Source organism: Aspergillus saccharolyticus (genome assembly GCF_003184585.1).
Source record: "Aspergillus saccharolyticus JOP 1030-1 unplaced genomic scaffold BP01scaffold_1, whole genome shotgun sequence".
NCBI lineage: Eukaryota > Fungi > Ascomycota > Eurotiomycetes > Eurotiales > Aspergillaceae > Aspergillus > Aspergillus saccharolyticus.
Window position 1 is genome coordinate 810,762 of NW_020290611.1, and position 19,336 is coordinate 830,097.

Sequence of the window (19,336 nt, forward strand, 5' to 3'; positions counted from 1 at the left end):
CGAGGACCCTGAGTTTTAATTGCCCCTGAAGCCCCTCAAGGGGCAGGTGTTCAGGGGCTGACTATGCGACTGGAGTCAGCGGGAGCACAATCCCTCGCGAGGCGCTCCTGCCAATCGCATCAACTGGCTCTCCTGGGTTGCCCGACTTATCCGGACCGAACCCGTGCTTGTCGGGGTTGGTCCATGCAGACCACCAAGGATTTGTTGCAGTTCTTGGTCCAAGCGCTAAGACGAAAGCGCGTTCCTTCTTTGGGCACGGCTCCTCTATATGCCTCCTTAAAACCTGGTTTGGCCTAATTAGCTTGTACAGCCTTTGCACCAGTCATTTGTACATATCACATCTGTAAATTAGGCGGTGCTCTGCATATACCCCATTGAGATCTATCTAATCGCATTTTAGTGTCCATGTGAGCTATCTGATATCGGTCAGTTGCAACGATGTGATCTTAGTCAGGTGCCGTAGCGTAACTTACCATTGCACATAGCTTGGGGGAGGGTCAATGGGGAGGGGAACACAGGGGAGCTGAGTGGGGATTCAGGCAGCGAGATACGACGTTGGGTGGCCAAGTTTGCACAGGAACTACTGGGCCTGTGGAGTGTGGACACTTGATAATAATATGAAGCATTAAGAAGCCATCATGCAAGAATCCCATCAAAGGGAGTGCCGGAGTGGGCATATCGGACCCGAGCCCCGAGCCGTCGGGAACAGTGGACAGATCGTCGAAATCGAAATCCTTAGGGTCGGGAATTCGGGATCGTCTTTAGTTTCGAGACTAAGAAGGGGGAAACCCAGATCCGCTTCAATAACACAGGTCATATATAGGCCGGGCTCACTAGTGGGAAACTAGGTAGAACCCCCAAAGACTGGCCCGGTTATCCACTTGTGACTGACAGACAGAGAAAGATGAGTCTGAAAGGGGAAGTGAAGGACAAGGAGAAGTCAACCAAGCTTTGCCCAGCATTTGTGTCTAGGCTTTCAGGGAAGGTGTCTACTACCCCAAGCAGGTTTTTTTTTTTTTTTCTGTTCTGCTTGTTGTGTTGGCATTGGCATTGGCATTCGAAGGGGGGTGAGCGGGGTGGAGAGGAGACCCTTCCATTCTCCCTCCGGTCTGTCCACTGCGGAGTTGGTCCACTGCAAGTCAACAGTCCTGTTCGTTTGACGCTTTGTGTTTCTATTGGCAAGATCATTTGGACGTTTGGCGGGAGAGAACACCGAGTCCACGGAAAACTTCACCGCGGAAGACTACTCGTCCAGGCGAGGTGCCATTGGCAGGGGTTGGCATAGAACTAAGAACTAAATAGCCCCAGTAGGAATCTAGTTATCCCTTTTTTATTTCCCTGTCTAGCCTTTTTGTTGGCTTGTTTCCTCAGCTAGTTCCACCGGCCGAAGTAAGACATAGATCGTTCGGTTGCAAGTGTCCCCACCAGCTGCAGCGCATCCGAGCTGACGGTAATATGATCTTCCCTTCCCCTCCCCTCCCCGGCAAGGCAGCGGAATCCACCCGGCTTGTCGAGATTTGGAGTACGAGGATGGCGCAGAATTTTCTAGCAAGTTCGTACCGGTCGGTAGGAAGAAGGAACGAAGCAGAGAAGATATCATATCCTGCAGGATTTGCTGCAGGTTTCTTATTTCCGACAAACGGTGATCACACTTACCTGTCTGCCATTCCAGGCTTGTGATATGGAGACCCTAGATTCGGAGGCGCATAGAAATTGGGGCAAATACAAGGCCTCTGTTTCGTGGGTGGCATGCGGAAACCCACCGTTGGGGATTGAGCTGACTCGCCCGGTGGGATCTATGAATAACTGCGCGTTGGAAGGGAAAGGGGGAGAGAGAGTGTGTCTCTTGGTTTGGAGGGAATACTTATTTTATGGTTGTGTTCTACTACCTCCCTACCTCTCCACTGCTTTAACATCTATACCTGTCAGTCAGACACTTATATAGTTATAACTTTTGCGGCGTAGCGAGTCCACGGACCTACTCGGTCAATCAACAAAAAATCTCAATCTCAATCGGGGTGTCAAAATCGGAAAACTTTCCCAGGAGAAGTTTAGCGAGTTTCGAGGATAGCCCCATCTCTGCACTGCTGGCGTACCCTCAACCTCAAAGAGTGGAAGCGCTGGTCGACGGCTGAGATAAGCATCGATCTTCATTTCTCCCATTCGGCTTTACCGGATCCATTCCTCACGGGTGTCATAAAATGCTGTTTGATTCGTTGGAATCCATTCCGGTCGAATTGGAGGACATGGTTTGATCTCCGTCTGGTCTTTTCGTTCAAGGTTAAGGTAGTTAAGTCCTACGGTCCTTCAGCTCTTACCAGTGCAGCCAGCGAGGGGCTCTGATTGGCGCTGCCAACTTTTTGTGCAGCAACGGCTGGCGACTAAACCTCTCTGAGCGACTCATCCACCCCGCCGGGCCGTGTTGATTCGTTTACCCCATTGACTCCGGCAAAAAGTCACTCCAATTCACCCATGGGGTTGGACCAGACTGTGCGAGTGTGGATTGGAAGCACAAAAGGAACATTAGGAAGCAGTCCTAAGAAGAAAAAGAAGATCCAGAGGAAGAGGAAGAACGAGAACGATTCTCTCTGCTGGGAGTGTTGGACACACTCACTACCTTGGAGTATACGCCGACCTCCATTCAATAATAATCATAATACCTAATACCTTTCCAGTGAGTGCACACACACATACTTTCCACTGGCCTGTGTGTGTGATTCCTGCTCTTTCTCTTTCTCGGCCATCCGACAAACTCCCTTGACTCGAGTTTTTCCCTCCCTCAGGTTTCTCTGACATCTCCCCTCTTCCCTCCAACAGCACCTCCTCGAAGGCACTGGAAGGGCAACAAACTTGACCAACACCTCCTCCACCACCATCATCATCATTATCATCATCATCACCACCACCACAACAAGGACAGCGTCAATAATATCATCATCCTTTTCGATATCACTTTTTATACTTACAGCAAGCAAATAAACCCACTTCCCACTTCTTCACGGAATCTTCCTCGATACATTAAGAGCTTGCCCCCTCATCTCCTGCATCGTCGGTCAAGCCATCGTGCGCCCCTCCCTTCTTCCTCCACTCGCCTCTTCGCCCCCCTCCCCGGAGCAGGCGTCGCGTGCTTGAGATTTAGCTGTTGTGGGTTTGCCTCATCCTGTTCTTCTACTAATCGTTTTATTGTATTATTCGTGCCAATCGGTTACCCTTCGCATGAGCCCGGGGTTTTTGCCACTGACGGATTTGGAGTCACTAATTAATAGTTGCCTCCAGTAACAATATCAGCCCCACGTGAAGGAACGGGAAGGCCTCTCCCCCCCGTTTCCCTTCCCACCATCGCCCCCCCCCGCCCTCCTCCCCTTCTCCCCCCCCTCCCTTGTGTGTCAGCACTTGCTCGGCTTCGAGCCTGGCATTTGTGGCGTTTGAGGCTTGCTCATCTTGGGGCAAGTCCTACCAACTATCTTCGCAAGGACACTGCTGTCAGGGTCCGATCTGTGCATCATCGCATCATCGGACTATCGTCATTCACTACTCGCCCCGAGACATTGACCATCTCCTCCGTCGTTCAGCAACACCACTCACTGATGTAAGCTAGTGGATCTTCACTCATCAAATGCGCTGAGGATTTCGAGGCGGGACTCTATATCAACCCAAACCCAGGGCCATCCTCTCTTCAGTCCTTCGACGATGGCCTCAAACATGGCTTCTTCCTCCGCTAGCCCTGCGCAAAATGTCGAAGACGATTCGCGGTCCGACCTAGCCGTCAATACTCACGATGGCTCATCGGGCTCGAGCCCAGAAAATCCCGATCTGAATCGTGATACGGGCGTCGGCGGTGCAGACAGAATCTACCCCATCCGATCGATCGTATCCGTCAATCCCTCTCCAACTAGCCCATCTCAAGCCGTTGTATCGACCGGCTCCACGCAGCTTCGAGCTGGAGCGCGATCTTATTCGATCATAGATTCCGACACCTGGGATCAACTCCGCGCTCAACCAGTCTTCACGCCGCCCAGCGATACCGCCATCAGCAGTAGTGACAATCAATTCACCCCGGGAAGCTCCGAATATCCCTCTTTGCCCACATCCGAAGGCCACTCGCGAAATTCTGACGCCGGGATCCGGGTGCCCGCCGAGTCGGACGGTTCGCTCCTGCCCGTCGACAAGAACAAAACGCACATCACCTCCCGCTTTCAGCATGTTATGACGAATGACGGACACGCCGTGGTTACCGGTAGCACACCGGATACGTTCATGGCGTGCGAGGACGAACCGATCCACATTCCGGGGGCAGTACAGAGCTTTGGGGTCTTGCTTGCCATGCGAGAAGACGATGACGGCATATTGTCAGTCCGGGTCGCAAGCGAAAATTCAGAAGCCCTCCTCGATCACTCTCCCAGCGAGCTGTTTGCCTTGGAGAGCTTCTGTGATATTCTGCACGAGGATCAGGCGGACATCCTTCTTGACCATGTCGATTTCGTTCGCGATGAAGCTCATGATCCTAGTGCGGATGGGCCGGAGGTTTTCATTCTCTCGATAAACGATCGCAATGGACGCCCACGACGCTTCTGGTGTGCAATTCACGTGATCCCAACCCAACGGGAGATCATTATCTGTGAGTTTGAGCTAGAGGATGATCGAATTAACCCGTTGAACTCGGCCGGTCGCTCCACCCCCGCCATGCAGACGGATACTCTCGGATTTGATCCGACTCCGGAGCAATTGGCAAGCAGCACCGTCAACATCAGCCAACCATTGCGGGTCCTTCGAAATGCTCGCAGGAGGCGCGGTGAGGCAGCTGCGATGGAGGTCTTTAGCATCGTCAGCCAGATCCAGGATCAACTTGGCGATGCGAAGACTCTCGACACACTTCTCAATATTACGGTCGGCTTGGTGAAAGAATTGACGGGGTTTCATCGTGTGATGATTTATCAGTTCGACAGCGATTACAACGGGACCGTCGTGGCGGAGCTGGTGGACATGCGAACGACGAAAGACCTCTACAAAGGGCTGCACTTTCCCGCTGCAGATATCCCAAAACAGGCCCGGGAGTTGTATCGCATAAACAAGGTCAGATTATTATACGACCGAGATCAGCTCACTTCGCGACTCGTTTGCCGCAGCCTGGAAGATTTGAAAACCCCTTTAGACCTAACCCATGCCCACTTACGAGCAATGTCGCCTATCCATATTCGTTATTTGGCCAACATGGGCGTTCGTTCGTCTATGTCCATCAGTATCAACAGTCCGAATGATCTTTGGGGTTTGATCTCATGCCACACTCACGGCGATGTCGCCATGAGAGTGCCATTCCCGATTCGGAAGATGTGCCGACTCATCGGTGACACTCTCTCGCGCAACATCGAACGCCTTTCCTACACTTCACGATTACAGGCTCGCAAGCTGATCAACACGATTCCGACCGACGCAAATCCTTCTGGCTACATCATCGCTTCTTCAGATGACATGCTGAGGTTGTTCGACGCCGACTACGGAGCCATCTCCATTCGCGGCGAAACCAAGATCCTAGGCAAGTCAAACGAATCGTCGGAGATGTTGGCCTTGCTGGAATTCTTGAAGATGCGTCAACTCCATTCGGTGGTCGCTTCACATCACGTGACCAAGGATTTTCCCGACCTGCATTATCCCCCCGGCTTCAAGCATATCTCAGGTATGCTCTATGTACCGCTGTCATCTGACGGCAAGGATTTCATCGTCTTCTTCCGTCGAGGCCAGTTAACAGAGATCAAATGGGGCGGCAACCCTCATGAGAAGGAATTCAAGAACGGCCACCTGGAGCCTCGAAAGAGCTTCCAGGTCTGGAGTGAAACAGTGATTGATCAGGCGAGGGAGTGGTCCGAATCTGAAGTCGAAACTGCGGCTGTTCTCTGCCTTGTGTATGGGAAATTCATCAAAGTCTGGCGACAGCAAGAAGCCGCGCTCGAAGGATCGCAGCTGACCAAGCTCCTGCTAGCCAACTCCGCCCACGAGGTTCGGACCCCTCTCAACGCGATCATCAATTACCTTGAGATCGCTCTTGAAGGTGTTCTCGATACGGAGACTCGCGATAACCTCACCAAGTCATATTCCGCCTCCAAGTCTCTCATATACGTCATCAACGATTTGCTGGACCTCACAAATACTGAAAAAGGACAGAATCTCATCAAAGACGAGGCTTTTGACTTACCCCAAGTATTCAAGGAGGCAAATGCTATGTTTGAAGGAGAAGCTAAACGAAAGGGGATAAAATTCACTGTCATCACTCATCCAGGTATTCCTAGAACCGTTTTGGGCGACGAACGGCGCGTGCGGCAGGCGATTAGTAACCTCATTGCCAACGCGGTCCAACACACGACCGAGGGTGAGGTCACTGTCGAACTGTGGCGTGCTCCGGTCACCCCGGAGCCCGGCGTCGTCACTGTTCAGATGACGGTTCTCGACACCGGATGCGGAATGTCCGACACCATGCTCGAGACTCTATTTCAAGAGCTCGAACAGGTCTCTTACAACGACGACGACACCTACTACTTCGATCGCGATCCGGATAATGCGACCCAAGGGACTGCGGATGGAGGAGAAGAGAAAGGCGTCCTAGGCTTGGGCTTGGCACTGGTGTCGCGGATCGTTCGTAACACTCACGGTCAGCTCAGTGTCCGGTCTGAAGAAGGCAAAGGAAGCCGCTTCCAAATCTCACTCCAATTCGCGACTTCGAGCGATGAACAACCGGAATTGGAGCCGGTAGATGTTCCAGCTCACACCGAGAGTCCAACGCCCTTCCAGCAGAAGGAAGAATTCGTCCTAGTGGATAATAGCTCACCCACGCCGAGCGAGGGCCGACGACGGAGTGGCGACAATTCTCGCGCTGGAGGCACGGAAAAAGCACATCCCGGTCAAATCCCGATCGAAAGCCTCAAAGATAAACTTGCTGGTGTTTCTATTCGAGAACTGTCCAAACTCTCTCAGACGGAGTCCGCAGATGATGGGGCAGACTCCTCGCAGTCAGACACGAAGGTGCCCGCATCTCCTATCACACAGCCTTCGGGAATTCAAATCACGCCTCAAGGAGATTCCCAACCTAAAACCCCCACTGGTACATATAGCATCTTGGTCGCGGAGGATGATCCTATCAACAGCAAAATCATACAGAAAAGGCTTGGCAAGGCCGGTCATGCTGTCGAATTGACTGTCAACGGTGAAGAATGTGCGGCGGCATTCCGTGCCGACCCTGCGCGTTATGACCTTGTGCTCATGGACATCCAGGTAAGCACTGCCTCTTGATTCATGATACCAGGTGTACTTGAGACTGACGCCGTGGCACTTGATAGATGCCAATCGTTGACGGGATCAATTCAACCAAAATGATCCGACAAGTTGAAACGGAGCCCAACTGTGCGCTCTCTCCGATCGCACAAGCCAACCAACAAATACCCATTTTCGCAGTCTCCGCCTCTCTTCTCGAAAAAGACATGCCCTTGTACGTCGGTGCTGGTTTCGATGGATGGATCATGAAACCCATCAACTTCAACCGTCTCAACGTACTTTTGTATGGTTTAGAAGATGAGAAGACGCGTCGCAACGCCACTTACCGGCCCGGAGAATGGGAAAACGGGGGCTGGTTTCCGTCGCTTTGAGCGGTTATAGTTCTCTTCCCATCCTACCACCATCTCCTCCGCCTCCGACTCCGACCTTTTTCCGACTGCCACCGGCCCTTACGCCTCTATAATCACAATCGTCATGCGTCCTGAAAAGTTCTCCTATCTCCGTCCATCCTCCCCAATTCTCCCTCTTTATGACGAGAAATACCAAGTTATGACCGATCCATGATCCGATGCCTTCGCACACCACAAAGCATGTGATCTTCGTATCTTCCAATTTTCTTTCATGATTTAGTTCATTTTGGGATCTCATTTAGCAAGGCCAGTTTATGCTGAAAATCATTTTCATGCATTCGAATAACCGATTCATTTCACTGGGTTCCTTTTCTGCTGTCTGTTGGTTTGAATTTGTTATTCAGACATTATATTTTCATGTATACCCCACTAGTTTGGACTGGGCTTTTTTTCTTCGCGCGTGCTTGCCTATTTCAACATTGCCTGGGTTCTGGCCAGACAAACTTTGACCTGGTTTCTGAAACCTCCTGTCCTCCTCTATCCTCGACTACTATCGTGTGTGCTCATGGAAGCATACTTCTACCCAAGATACATAACTTCTTCGTCTCTTGTGCCCTGTGTGACTGGATGTATTATTAGATTTCCTCCCTCCTGGAGGTTCTTTGGCTGGTTTTGCGAATGCCAATTGGAACTATGGTGGTGTGGAGTTTTCAGCCGAGTCTGGTCATTTGGTTTTAGAGGCAGGATATGATATTTCTTACTTCTTCTCGAGGATCATGAGGTATTTGAGTGTAGGGGGTGGTGTGTTGACTGGGAGGTATGTTGTAAGATGTAGTGCCATAGCATTTAGTGTGGTTCGACTTACCTGCTTGCTTGTGTTGCATGTTATGCTGGGTAACTGCTACAGTGGCAGGTCTACATGCTCACAGATTAGTAGTACTGGTATCCTCCTTCCAACTACGGTAAGTCTGCGTTAACTTAGTATGTAGCTATAGCTAACTACTTAATCCAACCTCCCTCAACCCATCACCCTCCTCCCAACCTCGCAGGGGGCATAATATCGTCGAAGCACTGTGCGAAAAAAAAGTCCTAGCTACCTGTACCTCAGACACAGTCCGTATTAGCTGAAGCGTGCCAGCCATGATTGTCTCCGATTCCTGATAAAAGATCGTGGTTTATGTGATCAAGTTCTCCATGCTCGAGAGAAGTCCATTAGAGGAGAGAATGTGGGACAAGGATGTAGATATCTGTCATAATCGAAACCTCAGGCGCGATCAGAGTTACTGTCGTCCGCACAAAGAAATCACCAAACAAAAGTAACCATGGCTCGGCGCAAATCGCTCCCGTCCATGAGGTGCGACCTGGACTAAAAACCCCGTAGACCGCGAGTATCGCCATGGAGGCGCATCGAGAGGTACCGGCGTATCAAGCACTTTGAAATGCGGGTCGATTTCTCCGTACCACGGGTACTGAGGTTTAGACAAGGGGGTAGCTCGTGTAGCTCGTCGGTGGCCGCGGCTGAACGCTTGCCTTATCCCAAGTATAGTAAGTAGCTCACGAATCGATGCTATTAGTCGTTGCAAGCATGCTGTAAACGAAAGCGACATCTCCGACACAGAAAGTATCCAAGATGGCTAGAATGCTTAGCTTAGCATTTGTCTGTAGATTAGTACTATTAGCCCTTGTTCTTCGCACCTCGTCGATCAAGTGCTGCTAAGCTTATGTGAGGATAGATCTGGGGGTGACTTCTCCCCCGTCCCCCTTGCATGCTCCGTCACGCTGTCGAATGCTCGAGATCGGCCAAAATTTGTTGCCGTCTCATACCATGGTTGACTGCGTCAGTCGCGCGAGGCTGGAACCGCTTGTCTGCGCGAGCTCTTGAGGCGCTCAATTTCACTAGACAAAAGAATGTCGCGATTGGCTCATCGGCTCAGAAGACGGACTCGAAAGATTACTTCTGCGACGACTTGGTGGCACCGTCGAGACGATCCCCGCCCGACTGACCCCTGCGCTGTCCCTGCTGATCGATGCCGCATTCTCTTGTATCTAGTGCGGCTGTCGAGCCATGGGTTTAAAGCTTCACACTCCAGGATTGAGTTTACTGGCTATTGTTTGTAGCTCTTGAACAGTTGTTTGGGTCGATTTTAATTTATTGGGCGTCTGTAGACTTCCGCGATTGTGTAGACTCTAGAAAGCAAAGAGGTCTAACGTCTACCACAGAAATTGACAACAAGCAGGAGATTATCTCCGACCGGATCGATGTCAGTGGCCCGTTGTGACTTTTTCCGTGCAAGCTTTGGCTCTCATCAATTCGACAGATTGCGTACTCCTGGAGGATGAGAGACGGTAGGCAGTAGATTTCCCGGGCTCAGACTGAATCTCAACCCGATTCGATAAATGAGGCGGTAGGATGATAGGCATTCAGAAGAGGCCCCAATCCCAGGAAGCAACTTTTCATGTTTGTCGTAAGGATGTTGAGTAGAATTCGCCAAGTTATATTTCATATTGATAGATAACAGTGGTGTAGAGGGAGCTGCCGTCCGAAAGAGGCAAGGTGGTCCGTGCGGCTGCAGCTGACGTCGACGTCGATTTTCCCGCCAGAAGAAGATCCAGCCAGCATCCCGCAGGCAGTGAGTGTCATCCATCCATTCATCCATCACTCCTCCTTCCACTCTTTCGTGCAATCCCCTCTTCTTTCATTCTTTCGCTCTTTTTCATTCTCACACATCCCCTCAACGGGGTCTATCATGATTTTCTGTCTGGGAAATATGCTCTTGTCTTAGCTTCATCTATCCTTGCTTTAACTACCCTCCTTACCCCGAATCTACCACCACCGCCGCCGCCGCCATGGTGCGCCTGTGGCCTTTCAAGGTATCTTTCCGCGCAACATCCCTCACCCACTGGCCACCAGATCCGCTTAAATTGACGAACCCACTCATCAGGCCGAAGACGATTCCCCAGCATCCTTCGAGAAAGCTCTCTCGGCCCTCTCCGAGAAGATCACCCGAACCACCAACCGCCTCGACCTCCACCGCCAACACGCCCGCCGCTTCAAGGCTCTTTGGACCCTTTACACCACCTTTGCCTACCTCCTCTACTCAATCATATTGGCTCTGGTACTAGGATGGCAGAATTGGGGCATAGCTGAATATGCCGCCGTCGTGGGCGGACCCATCCTGTATGGACCACCACATCCCCTTTCCTTGCGTTCTGTTTCCCCATAGCCACCACATTTGACCCCCGTCCCCGCGCGGACAACATCCTGGACTACCAGTCTAACCATCTACCCATCGCACTGCCCACAGGATCTACACCGTCCGCACCGGCGCCACCCGGTACTACGACTACCGCATCACCAAGACCCAAGTCCACCTCGACGCCCTCCACAAACAGCGCGACACCACCATCGAGAAGCTGAAAGAAGCCACCCGCTACAACTCCACCCAACAGCTCCTCGAGAAATATGGCGCCAGCGGCGGAGGAGGGACCCTCAAGCGCACCAAGTCCCGCACCGGAGACGACAAGCGCAAATCCGATGCCAGCCTTAAAAAGCGGAACCAACAACAACCCCAACAACCACCGGTCCAACGCACCGGGTTGCCTCCTCCCCCAACGGCCAACATCCGTCGTACCCCGCAACAATCGCCGCCGCAGCAACAACAACAGCAGCAGCAGTATCCTCCCAGCCCGGGTGGTCAGTACCCCCCTCCGCCTTCCTCTCCGTTTATGATTCCCGGGGGTCATGGACACGGACGACCTCAACAGGCAGGTTCAAGGTCTCCGGATCTCCTTTCCTCGCCGCCGGCGTTTGACGAGCCCGGGTTCGCACCCAATGCCTTCTCATCTACCCCGCCGCAGTACATCGAATCCTCGCATTGGTACGATCGTCTGTTGGACGTGTTGCTCGGAGAGGACGAGATGCAGCCCAAGAACCGCATGGTGTTGCTCTGCGCGAACTGTCGGCTGGTGAACGGCCAGGCGCCGCCGGGGATCAAGTCCCTGGAGGAGCTGGGGCGCTGGCGGTGCGGCAGCTGTGGCGCCTGGAATGGTCAGGAGAGTGAAGCGAAAAAGGTGCTCGCGGAGATCCGGAATGAGCCCCCGCTTGCTGCCGCGGCTGCGGTGAGCACGGATGCCGAGGTCCAGTCCTCTGTTAGTGAGCGATCGGATGACGGGGTGATCGTCGCCGCCAGTGAGGATGAGCAGGTGGATTCGGCAAGTGATGGCGCTGAAGGGGCGGCGGAGGAGGAGGATCAGTCAACGGGCGACGATGAGCAGAGCGAGGCAGACCAGAAGGAGGAGCCCGCGCCGAAGACGACGACTCGCGGACGTGGTAAAGGGGGGAAGAGAAAGGGGTGAGCGTGGAGGTTATATTCCGGTGGGGCTTTGCATTCTTTCTTTCTTTCTTGTTCTTGGTAGGGTTGGGATAATACATGCATTCTTATACTGGTCGTTCGTAGCATTCGTACCTTGCTGAAGTCGCCTCCTGCTCTTCCGGACCAACGGTGGGCGCGCAAGTACCATACAAGTATATCATGCGACTCGGAGCTTTGTGCAGTCCTGCTTGTCGCAGCTTGTCGCGGATTACACCTTCTTTATATCCAGAATACGAAAACTCCTATACAGTCGTGTTGACATAGCTTGTATTCAATCCCGGAGGTTTCGTTCAACCTTGTTGCATTCATTATTGTTTCTCGAAACCAATCTGTACAACCGCATTATCCCAACTGAGCCTCCACAATGCGGATAGTGTCAGAGATAATCTTGCCAAGCCTTGGCAAAAGAGACAATATATGGCCCGTCAGTTAAAGTCAGATACAGCCAAATCAAGAGCAGTGGAGATCGCCAATCCCAGATGGCATCTAAGACTTTCTCGGAAGCTTCCAAGCAATGCAATGCCTTTCTTCAGAAGTGTTTTCCCTGTCCGACTGTCGACCATACTAGATTCCAAAAGAAAACGCTGGCTCGTGCGTCGTGATGTCCCACAATTACAGCCCTCTCCTCTGTAGAGACTCAATGGTAAGATACGCTGCCTTCACCTGTGCTTCATCAGCGCAGGAACAGCCTTCCGCCGTCACGATCACCTCTCCATCTATCTCGACCTGGCATCGGTACGTAGCATCCTCCTTCACGGTTTCCTCCTGCGCCTCCGACATCAGTCTGGTCGTTGTGAAAATAGTGTTCCCCAGCCCAGCCGTGGCAGCCAGTTGCTGCGCCACCATCTTCGGGTGCACGACTTCAATCTCCTCATTCAGTACGCGACGCAGGAACCGAAGCAGCCCGATTCTTTCCGCGAAGTCGACACACACAGCGAGCTCGCCGGCGGAGTCGACGAATATAGCCCCGAGGATACTCTCGACGAGATCCGAGAAGAATTTGTCGGCGTTGAGCGCGGAAAGGGCCTGCCAGGGAAAGTCGGGGCTGTGCTGCAGGGCGTCGAGGATGGGGCCACGGAGGGCACGGTGGCGGGCTAGGGCGCGGTCGCGCGCCTGCTTGAGGTCGGTACCGCCGCCACAGCGCATGAAGTGCCACAGAGAAAGGAATTCTTGGGTGGAGGTGAGAGTGATTTGGTGGGCGGAGTGGGTGTCGACGTGGGTTCGCTCTTGGCTGAGAGAGAACTCCATGCAAAAGAAGGCAAGGAGGTTCGCGTTGACCACGGCGCCTTTGATCTGGGTCATCCTGCCCTGGGAGATTTCTGTGGGATGAGCGAGGAGCGTGGTCAGAATGACCATGTCCAGTACAGAGTCACCAAGGAATTCCAGGCGTTGGTAAGACTGAGTCGAGGCGTCATGCTGGCATGAGGGATGAGTAAGCGCTTCGATGAGAATCGATGGGTCCTTGAAAGTGTAGCCGATATGCTCTATAAGCCTCTTCTCGTTGACAATGTGCTGGATGGATGGTGTGCTATATGGCAAAGACTGGTTGAAATGGTTGAGATTGATTTCGGGGAGAAAGCGCCGAATACAGGCGTGGGCTCTGTCGAACCCGCCGTCAAGATACGCTGCGCCAATGAGGGCCTCCACGACATCAGCAAGTACCTTCATCGACATCGAGCGTCGACCAGCAGCATACGCCAGTTTCTCAGATATTAGAGGCGCACTCCACTTGCGCGGTGTGAGCGTCTTACTGATAATGAAAGCGTCCAGACCGGCATCAAGCGCCGCTCGAGCGAGACGATGGTTCTTGATGATGGAGTCTCTTCCTTTGGATAGATATCCTTCATGCCAGTTCGGGTGTTCAAAGAAGAGCTGGCATGATACAGTGAACTTTAGGATTGTGTCACCAAAAAATTCATATCGCTGGTAGTTCGTCAACGCGCTGGCCGAAGGCGAGGTAATGGCGGTGATCACATGGTGAGTGCTCGAGAAGCCAACATCACATAGGACGGTCTCACACAATCTAGTGGCAAGGAGCTTCGCCTCTAGTCTATCCATAATAGCAGATATAAAACGACCAAATATGCTGTGTTCGAACGACAGCTTCTCAATAGTGCACGAGTCTGCAGGCATGACGCACACTTTAGTAGAGGCAACTGGCAAGTCGGCCTCCAATTTAGTTGCCAAAGTCTGTCGATGCAGAAGGTTTGTCCGGCGAGGAAGACGATCGCATTCAACTTCGATGACTGCCAAGTCATCTTCTTGAGATACAATCCACCGCCGGAAGAGTAACGGGTTGTTATAGCAATCTCTCACGACACCCATCACAGCAGGGTAATTGTTGCGGGCATAGACATGACTGGCTGACTCAAAGCCTCCGTACTGGAGAAACCAACTTTCCAGTTCTGTATGTGGTACATCGGGGCCGAAAAGCAACACAAAGTCTTGTTCTGGTGCGGTATGTTTCGAAATAGTTGCTTGAAGGAAAAGTGAGGTTATCGACCCCAAATGCTCAATGGCCTCAGCTGTCAGGTCTACAGCCTTGTCAAAAGCCCCAAATCCCAGAGTATAAGTCGTCTTACTGTCCCAATATAGCGTCATCGGGTCAAGTGTTGGCAGCACTGTTGGTGTAGTCAACCTCACATACATGTGTGCGGGTTTCCCGTTGCATCCAACCGCAATTCGAGTTTGGTGGAGTTCTGGCGAAGACCATGAGTACGCCAAATCAATCCACGGATCATATTGCTCAGACACTTCTATCAGAGCTGGAATGTCACTCAGTTCGTCCTGCTTGAATTCTTCTCTACCAGTAAATGGAAGAAGATTGTCATTCAAAAGACCAAACTCGTACAGCGCTTTGTATGCCTGAAAAGCTGCTTCTTTTCTTGCTGCACGCTCCGTTTTCCACCATCGCTTACCATCAGTGCGTCGAACCTTGGGATGAACACACGCTGGGAGAACTACTGTTCCTCTCAGCAATCCTGTGTCGTCTATTTCGAATGAGTACTCGGCTCGAGTGTCGACGTAGGGCTGCGCCGGCAAAACATCACAAAAATGCGTCAAATGTGCGACAGCGCCATCTGCGGTGAGTACAGCACTAGATGGGACGTCAGCTGGATACTGGTAAGAGGACATTAGGACTGTTGCATACCCGGTGGATTCGACTACGAACCGCTCAATCACATCTTCGTGGACTTCCTCAAGAGCCCACGCTTCGAGCAATTTCCGTTCGTCATCTTCATAAGCTTTGATCATAGCTTGCTCCAGAGATTCCCATTTACCAGTGCCAGAGGATTCATCATCAGTTGCGAACATGATGGCATAAGTCGACTCTTTGTGCCGTGCACGCCCACGACGCTGGACAAATGATTTCAGGTTGGGAGGCTTGTCATAACAAACCACCACACTGCATGCGCTTATGTCAATACCCTCCTCAAGCACATCCGTGGCGACTATTAAGTTCTTCTGACCACTTTTGAACTCACTCAAGGTCTCACGTTGCAACCGAGGATCCAAGAGCTCACCCAGGGCATCCTTGCTACTGCCGTTGGACCAGCCAACATAAGCGGCACAGCGAAAGCGGTCCCTCGTCAACGGATAGACCGACAATAGTCGCGCCAGAACACTCACTGTTACACGCTGCTTTGCAAAAATCAGTCCTGCAAAGTCGGGGTGTCCTCTTCCATGTAGGAATTCCAACAGGAGACCAAATTTTCGCGAAGTACGATAATCATTTGGGTCTGATGATGTGACTGTAGGTTCTGGGGCTGGAAGTTGCGACAGGAAGTTGATAAGGTAGGCTCTCTCCTCATCTGTCCATCCCGAAACCGATTGAGAGTCCTCCGATTTTGATCTTAGTTGTTCATACGATGCGGCAATGTAGTAATCAACAGCCCACTCCCCAAGTTCCTCGAAGATGTGCGTACTTCTGGCTACAAACTTCCTTAGCTGCTCACGACAATGAGTCTTGCCTGACAGAAGCGCCTTCTGTAGCGCCTGGCCGCCCACGAGGCTTTTCCGCAATTGCTTGACAGATGGATCGGTTTCGATGTCGAGAGTTTCCCAAGCTTTTATGAGCGCTTGCAAGGTCCTGCTTCCAATCCTTTCTGTCTCATAGTCAAAGGGAGCGAAGAACATAGGCTGCAAGTGGGGGCAATGCGTGAACTTTCGGAGCTCATGCCGATGCACGCGAGGTGTCTTGCAGATCGCATCCAGGTTGGCCTCGATCATCCTATCCAGCTCGATTAGAACAAGACATTCCAAAGCTTCAAAGGCTCCCTTACTGAAGCTCTTGCGGGTTGGATCTCACTATTGGACTCGCCGTCAGCCCCAGGACTTTGGGGACTGCATCGGGACCGTACACCGCAACAGCCGGATGGTAGAAATCTTGCATGATCTTATTGGCTGGATGGCGACGCATGCAATGATGAGCTAGTATATCACCATTAGAAACTCACCATTCCTTGGCCATTAGTAGTACTCTGTAGCCCACTTACCTTCATCAAAGATCATCAAACTCAATTGCCCAATCCTCACAAAACCATGGCTCATGGCATCCGCTAGCACAGCATGCGTAGAAAAGACCACCTGGACGTCTCGAAGCACTGCATCCCAGACAGCCTGATCTGTCCACAACTCCACTTTGTCTAAGCCTGTGAGCGTTCTGGCTCTCATTGCGGGAATATGCTCGGCAATGGCTCGATACTGCTGTTGACACAGCGCAACAGTGGGAGTCAAGAACCAGATCAACTTCCAACGTGGTAAAACAGAAGATCAAACATCAGCCAGACCTCGATATATCGCATCGGTAGTGCGGTCCTGTCTCCTCACCTTGTGTGGATTCCTTTCCAGTTCTCTTTTGATCCGCAACAAAGCTCTGTTGTCCATGGTTAGAATTCAAAGCATACATGCAAGTGGGGACAGAGTAGTGAGGCATACATATGCGTCTTTCCGCTGCCAGTGCCCATCTAGAACAGAGTAACATCTTAACTTACTATCTTATCATTCCTGCAACAGTTGGATCTCACAGTAACGATGATGTTGCCTTTCAAACTGGCCTCAAACATCTCCGTCTGATAACTCCTCGACCGATACCCCGCAGGGTCATCGGTGCTTTGATTCGGAGTCTTGCCAGTCATGAGGAGTATTGACTGACTTCTGAATGGAGAAGCCTCTGACGTGTGGAGCTGTCCCTCCGATGAGAGGCGAGGAGATGGTGGATTAGTTCGAGAATAAGTGGGGGGAAAGATAAACAGTTGAGTGCGGGGTAAGCAAACTCAACAAACCCTGTCACCGACATCCATGTAGATCCATGATACTCTCCCCGATACTCTCCCCAACATGGAAGAAAGTTGCCCTCGACCTCACTGCATTGCATTTAAGCTGGATGATGCTAAACCATATGTATACAGTTATCCAAGACGCTTCTCCAGGTTCAAACTCATCCTGGCCGAGAGTGCTATATTCTGATGTTTCCGGATTGTCGTCCACGACACTCTATCTGAGGCCACATCAAGGCACTAAGGGCACAAGATAAAAAGCTCCACAACGGAAGATGGTCGACTTTAGTGATAAGAGGGTCTGATATTACATAAGGAAATACATCAAAGGTACTAGCGTGGTTATCATTTTCTGCCCTTCTAGGTTTCAAGTGATGAAATGGAAAGAGAATCTGAAGAGTAACCGCAGAACACCGCTCCTTCCTGAGCCAGGGAAAATACCTAGATACATGGCGCCTTACACCGGAAAGGATACATAGAAGGGTGGACGAAAAATGCAAGCCAGAGTCATCGGTATGGATGGTCAAACGCGAGGATCAACGAACGCAAAGAGAGTGATGGGTAGAGTCAATAATCAAAACAGACTGAAGTCTCATGAAACCACCGGCAAGCCGTGGGTTATTTCCGTCTTTGGGGCGTCTGAAGCATCAGGCTGGCCTTCGTCACCGCGCGGGCGGCGAGTCTGAAAGTTGTTTCCTAGGAAATTGGCCTCCTCGTTCGGGTGCTTGCGCATACCCAGGCCCGCCACGGCGATGCGGTTCAGCGAGTTCATATCGTCGTTTGGCGCAGATGCTTGCGCTTGAGCTTGAGGCTGCTGGGATTGCCCTGGAGCAGCCGGGGCAGGGCCCCCAGTAGATGCTGGACCGGGGCCTGGAAGAGACAGGTCTGATCGTGGCTGGCTGAGGTCGATGTTGCTAGGCAGCTCGGGCACCTCGCCTTGCGAGTCCAATAAGCGGGACTGCAGGTTGATGATGTATTCTCGCAGCTGGTAGTTCTCGGCCTGGAGAGCCTTCAGCGTCTCTGACATGGCATCGTATTCCTTCACTTGTTCTTCTAGTTTGCGGATGTAGCTTTCTTTCCGCTGACGGAAGGCTCTCTGCTATCGTCAGTCCCGCAGTCTTCAGCTTGCCTTCAAGTCAACAAGGGCCCACTAACTTGAGCAGCACGGTTCTGCGCAGCACGCTTGGAAGTTGACAACGGTCGCTTGCCATAAGTCTTGGGAGATTCTTGGCTCTGGGGCTCCGGTTGAGGGGGTGTTTGCGGAGGGCCAGCGAGCATGGTCGCGCCTGAGATGGCAGGGTCAATGTTGTTCTGATCTCGAGGACTCGTGTTGTTTGGTTGCATGTGCGGAGGTGGTGCCGTCGGCGGTTGTGGGCGCGGTTGCTGTGGGTGAGACATATGTTGATGAGCAGCTAGAAGCTGATCATGCAGCACTAGAACCGACGTAGCATTAGCATACTGATATCGCGAATGAAGTAATGTGTTTGGAGGTGTCGGCCGTCACCAGACGCGCCGATCTAGTCAACACCAGCTACGGGAGAATTTTTCATCGCCATCGCTCATACCGTCTCACTCCAAGAGAACAGTCGGGAGCAGTAGCTTACCCTGGTCCGCATGGTCCTATAATACAGATGACTGTTAGCCATCGCCACTGTTGATGATTCAGGTGATGGTCGCGACGCGACCGGTGAGGTAATCAAGCCAGTCGCGTCGAATCCTGGGTGGATTTCCCATCGTGGACCCTTGAGGACCCGAAGCAATCGTAAGAACAGACAGAACAGGGACTGATGTCCACCAGCACATCACTCGGGAACGATCTGAGGCAATGGGTGGATGGGACAGACGCGATCTGATGACAAACCGCGACACGATTAGGCTGCTTACCTGAGCAGTGGTTTGCATGCTTGGATGCGGCGCTGGGGCTAGTGTGGGCTGCATCGAGAGTATAGGATTCGAAAAAAAAAACAAGGATGCGCCCAAACAAAACAAAGGATCACCAATTCGAGTTGGGCAAAGGGGCCGCCGCAAAGATCAGCCTGTATAGAAGGTCTTGGTCTCTTAAGAAGGGAGA

General features: G+C 52.0%; 4 protein-coding genes across 4 annotated transcripts; 2 read left to right on the top strand and 2 right to left on the bottom strand.

Annotated features, from left to right (window-relative positions):
- Positions 1-3,702: 3,702 nt before the first annotated feature.
- Positions 3,703-7,634, top strand: fphA (putative sensor histidine kinase/response regulator; the record flags this gene model as incomplete). Its single annotated transcript, XM_025571458.1, has 2 exons — positions 3,703-7,263; positions 7,329-7,634. The coding sequence occupies 2 exons, from the start codon at positions 3,703-3,705 to the stop codon at positions 7,632-7,634; spliced, it is 3,867 nt and encodes a 1,288-aa protein (XP_025435807.1).
- A 2,649-nt stretch (positions 7,635-10,283) lies between these two features.
- On the top strand, positions 10,284-12,058 carry BP01DRAFT_352363 (uncharacterized protein). The gene is made up of 3 exons (XM_025573921.1): positions 10,284-10,484; positions 10,556-10,791; positions 10,919-12,058. The coding sequence occupies exons 1-3, from the start codon at positions 10,461-10,463 to the stop codon at positions 11,967-11,969; spliced, it is 1,311 nt and encodes a 436-aa protein (XP_025435808.1). The 5' UTR covers positions 10,284-10,460; the 3' UTR covers positions 11,970-12,058.
- Positions 12,059-12,264: 206 nt separating this feature from the next.
- On the bottom strand, positions 12,265-17,187 carry BP01DRAFT_331293 (putative RNA helicase/RNAse III). The gene is made up of 7 exons (XM_025573044.1): positions 17,014-17,187; positions 16,925-16,953; positions 16,817-16,862; positions 16,483-16,735; positions 16,270-16,417; positions 15,138-16,217; positions 12,265-15,083 (listed from the first exon to the last, which is right to left on the bottom strand). Exons 1-7 carry the CDS (start codon positions 17,122-17,124, stop codon positions 12,599-12,601), a joined length of 4,152 nt encoding a protein of 1,383 aa, XP_025435809.1. The 5' UTR covers positions 17,125-17,187; the 3' UTR covers positions 12,265-12,598.
- Positions 17,188-17,491: 304 nt separating this feature from the next.
- On the bottom strand, positions 17,492-19,203 carry BP01DRAFT_412702 (uncharacterized protein; the record flags this gene model as incomplete). The annotated part of the gene is made up of 4 exons (XM_025578962.1): positions 17,492-18,361; positions 18,421-18,698; positions 18,870-18,885; positions 19,150-19,203. 4 exons carry the CDS (start codon positions 19,201-19,203, stop codon positions 17,858-17,860), a joined length of 852 nt encoding a protein of 283 aa, XP_025435810.1. The 3' UTR covers positions 17,492-17,857.
- Between the last annotated feature and the right edge of the window lie 133 nt (positions 19,204-19,336).